At 51.9% G+C, this 4,327-nt stretch overlaps 1 protein-coding gene across 1 annotated transcript; it reads left to right on the top strand.

Moving 5' to 3' along the window:
- The first annotated feature begins 242 nt into the window (after window positions 1–242).
- On the top strand, window positions 243–3,206 carry MRPS23 (mitochondrial ribosomal protein S23). The gene is made up of 5 exons (XM_027660450.1): window positions 243–390; window positions 480–647; window positions 1,558–1,635; window positions 1,746–1,869; window positions 2,310–3,206. Exons 1-5 carry the CDS (start codon window positions 347–349, stop codon window positions 2,469–2,471), a joined length of 576 nt encoding a protein of 191 aa, XP_027516251.1. The 5' UTR covers window positions 243–346; the 3' UTR covers window positions 2,472–3,206.
- The last annotated feature ends 1,121 nt before the right edge of the window (window positions 3,207–4,327 follow it).

Consider the following 4,327-nt stretch of genomic DNA (forward strand, 5'->3'; position numbering starts at 1 on the left):
TGACATGGCGGCCGAGCCCGCCCCGGGGGCGCGGCTCCCGCGAGCCTCGGCCCTGCCGGTGCCGCCCGGGCAGGGGCTGAGGGTGCTCGGGCTCACCCGGGCCCGGCCCCGCGTGTCGCGATAGCCCCGCCGGGGGGGGGCGACACACGACACAATCCGGCTGCGCCGCCACTCGGCCATCGGCTGGCGCTGCCTGGGCACCGCCTCCCGCCAGCGCTCGGCGCTCGGCTGCGCGGCCTGGTGGCGGCCCCGGTTCCGGTTCCGGTCTCGGGTCGGCCCCGGGGCCTCGGGGGCTCAGAGGGGCTCGGGGTGGCCCGAGGGGTCCCGGCGGGACCGCGGAGCCGCCATGGCCGGGAGCCGCACGCAGAGGATCGGCAGCGTGTTCAGCCGGTGCGCGGGGGGGGGCTCAGCCGGGGCGGGGGCCGGTTCCCGGTGAGGGCGGCCTCTCCTGACCTCCCCCCGCCGCTTCTCCCCCGCAGGACGCGGGACCTGCTGCGCATCGGGATCATCAAGAAGCCGCTGTGGTTCGACGTGTACGCGGCGTTCCCGCCGCTGCGGGAGCCCGTGCACCGCGCGGTGCGGCCGCGCTACGGGCGGAGCGTGGACCCGGTCGCGCCCGTGTTCTACCGCGAGGATGAAGTGCGGGCGTGAGTCACCCCCGCGTTGTGCCCGTTATCCCGCCGGGACGTGCCCAGGGCCCGGCTGGACCGGGCTTGGAGCAGCCTGGTCTCTGGAAGGTGTCCCTGCCCTTGGAATTGCTTGAATTGGACGGCTTGGAATTACGCGATGTTGAATGGCCCTCCCAACCCGAACCCTTCCAAGATCCATGGAATGCTTTCATGGCAGCCACCAGCTCCATATTGAGCAGAATTACTTGGGTTTGGGGAGTAATCGGTTGAAATTCTCTTTATCATCTGTTCGCTTGAAGCTCGTGATTCTCTGAGTTTCACCAGTTGCTGATTAGGGACAATCCCAGTTACACACAGGGTTTGAGTGTTGGATGGTGGGAACTTCCACAGGGCACGTTTGAGGAATGGAGCCTTGAAGCTGCTGTAGGGTAGAAACAGGTTTTAAGTAAATCACCTAAATCCAGCTTTTGCTTCTTGGTTTTGAATGAATAGAGGGTTTTTTTATGATCTTCTACATGGCTGGTGGAGGCTTCTGTGCAGCAGGAAAGGCAAACACACCTGTACAGCACAGAGCTCCAGCCTGGGCTTAACCCCCCTGAGAAGGAGTTACAGAGCTGCTCTGACCCATGGTGGTGATTAACTAGAATTTACTAAAACCATTAAAAATTCTTTGTAGAATTCCAGGCTGGTTTGGGTTGGGAGCGACCTTAAAGCCCATCCAGTCCCATCCTCTGCCATGGGAAGGGACATCTTCCACTACCCCAGGTTGCCCCAAACTGGCCTTGGACACTTCCAGGTGTTCATAAGAGCTCCTGTGAAAAGGAGAAATAGTTCTGTAAATGCTTTTTATTGCACCCTGATCTAACAGACCCTGATGGTTATTTACTATTGATTTTAGTTTCAAAAACCTGTTTTCTTTTCTGACCAGGAGATTTTACAGAGTTTATGGCAGTGGTCCAAGGCCTTTCGACCTGACACAGTTAAACTTCAAATCTACCTGCCAGAGGTAAGATTATAATTAAACTGGAAATATTTCCGAGACTTGTCCCTTCCTCCCCTTCAGTCACTGAACCAAAACATTATTTGTGAGAGTAAAAACACAACCTTGCAATCCAGGTTTGTTGAGAAATACAATGAGCTGAAGGAAGAAGGGAAAATTGAAGAGGAGAAATTGTTTGAAGAAACAGGAAAAGCCCTTTTAGCCAGTGGGATCATTTTACAGAGAAGAACAACAGATAAAGTGAGTATTAAATATTCACAGAGTCACTTGGCTGGTGGATTGAGAAAACCCCTCTCCCAGGCCTCTGATACTGAGGTGGTCTGAGGTAAATTCTCAGCGAAGCAGTCACGTCTGGTGGTTGTAATAAAATGTCTTTACTGTGCAGAGGAAACTTTCCTCTTGATCATGAACGTGTCTGGCCAAGGTTGAGGGACTTGTGGGACAGAAAAGAGCTTGTTCTGGTGATAAAAGATGGACTTTCAAATAAGTGTGTGTCTGTAGAAACCATTTGGAAATATGTTTGTGTGCTGCTGTGCATTGAATTTTTCCATAATAATAATCTCAGCATGAATTAATTCCTGTCAGCTTTTCTGGACACACAGAGGGCTGTTTCTCTCCTCAGTCACCCTTCAGGAGCTGCTTGCACCCTGTTCTGTGTGATTTTGTGTCTTTTCCTGCAGGTGGCACAGCAGGAGCACCAGGGATCTGCTGGAACCAGGGATCCTGCCTTACACCAGCAGCTCCAAACTGTGCTGGAGGAGCTGCAGGAGAAGAGGAAGGGTGGAGAGGAGCAGACACCAGAGCTGGCAGGGACACAGAGGGAGAATCCCCCTCCCTCATGACAGCTCTGCTGCCCTGGACTCTGCTGCCCTGTGCCCTGGCTGTCACCTGCCAGGATCCAGCCTCCACACCTGGCACTTTGGGACATTTCCTTGGGGGGAATCCAGCTCTGGTGCCCCCCCAGACTCATGAGTGTGACACATTTTCCTCCATCCTTCTCCTCAGGGATGAAATTGGAGATAAAGATATTTTTTTTTTTAAGTTTCAAGGCTGTTATCTCAAAGTGTGAGTTGGAAAATAAGAGTGGAAAATAAACCATTTTCTTTCGAAGTTGGAAGTTCTGCCTGTTCAGGTGTCTTGTTTGCAGCAGTAGAGATGTTTCCTGCTGTGGAAGTTGCTGGTCCTGTTTGATGCCTCCCAGCAGCTGCCCCAAGTGTCATCTTTTTATAGCTCACTGAGGAAAGTTGCTCTTTATAGAAACGGAATAATATGCTCTTCCCATTCCATCATTTGCTTAAATTCAGAGTGGGATAAAGTGTGGCAATACCAGGTAATTGGGACCTCTGTGGTTTTTTAGTGACTCCTACTGAAATTGGTCACCTCTGAAGAGTGAAAATGGGGTGTCCCAGCTGTTTGCTGAGAGAAAGGTGATGCTGCTGCACAAAGTCACAGGAAATGTGTGGAGCAACGTAAGGAAATAACAGCTAATCTTCCTGGGATTAGAACAGAGTTCTTCCTGTGCCTGCAAACTCCAGGCTGAGCTTTCATTAAACATTTTGGGCTGTATGAAAAACAAACACTGTTCGTGTCTTTCTTTTTCTTTGTGATTTTTGTTGTGGTTTTTCATGTTTCTGTGTTTGTCTTTCGTGTTTGTGTGGGCCCTGATTCTCTTTTGTTTGTTTTTTTTTCTCTTGTTTGTTATTTTCTTTTTAAAAAAAACAAACCACCACCACCCCAAACTAAGAGTTGTAACTTGTATCTAATCTCTCCCTCCCTGCCCAGCTCTGCCCTGCAGTGCAAAGGGAGGGATTTCCTTTGGGTTTCATCCCTGCCTTCCACACAGTTCTCCCCAGCACAGTTTAGTGCTGCTGCTGTGTGTGATGCAAGAAAACTGTGGCACACCTTGTGTTGTGTGGCAGTGAAAAACAGGATGTAAAAACACCTGTGGTTTGAATTTGTGTGCCTTGATTCACCCCTGGCGGGGATGTGATTACAGCAGAATTACTCATTTCTCCTTGGAAGGTCAAACTTTCCTCCCAGGCCTGCTCTGTAACTCCAGAGGGGTGCAGGGGTTTGTTACAAAGAGCAAAATCCCTCTGTTCTAGCAGGGACCTGTTTCCAGACTGAGCACTACCATTAAATGTAGAGCCAACACAGAGCCTTGGGGTGTGCCCTGAGTGAGTTCCTGTGCAGGGCAAGGTGAGGAGAAAGTTGGAAGTAATTTTTTATTTTGTGTTGGAAAAAGTCACCAGGGTGGCTCCTGGGAGCAGATCCCTCCCAGCTGGAGCAGCCCTCCCTCAGTGGGCTCAGCTGGGAGCAGTTGGAATTACCCTCAGGTGCAGCTGTGGCCCAGGGGTGGAGTCAGAGGCCTCTCATGGGTTTTCCTTCCCCTGGAACACCTGAGATGGTGCCTGTCCAGCTGCATGACATTAGTTTCCATCACCAGGTAAGAGCTTTATTGCCACGTGCTTTCTGACTCCCTGCCCAGTGTGCTCAGGGAGCCAAAGTGTGACTTGGAAAATGCAAAAACCCTCGGATTTGTGGAGCAGCAGCGAGCTGGGAGGGTGCAGGTGTGCTCCACAGTCTGCTCAACTCCTGCACAAGCAGTTGTGCCCTTCACTGGCATCCGAGTCCTGTCATTCCAAGGCAGGTATGTGGCCAAATTTGCGGGAAAACCTGTAAATTTATGTGGGAGCCT

This window comes from Corapipo altera, unplaced genomic scaffold (genome assembly GCF_003945725.1).
Source record: "Corapipo altera isolate COAL_440 unplaced genomic scaffold, ASM394572v1 271, whole genome shotgun sequence".
Lineage (NCBI taxonomy): Eukaryota > Metazoa > Chordata > Aves > Passeriformes > Pipridae > Corapipo > Corapipo altera.

Coding starts and splice junctions, on each gene's coding strand:
- MRPS23 (XM_027660450.1), top strand. CDS start 347: ATGGCCGGGAGCCGCACGCAGAGGATCGGCAGCGTGTTCAGCCG. Junction 648..1,557: donor CGCGAGGATGAAGTGCGGGC/GTGAGTCACCCC, acceptor TTTTCTGACCAG/GAGATTTTACAGAGTTTATG. Junction 1,636..1,745: donor TTCAAATCTACCTGCCAGAG/GTAAGATTATAA, acceptor CTTGCAATCCAG/GTTTGTTGAGAAATACAATG.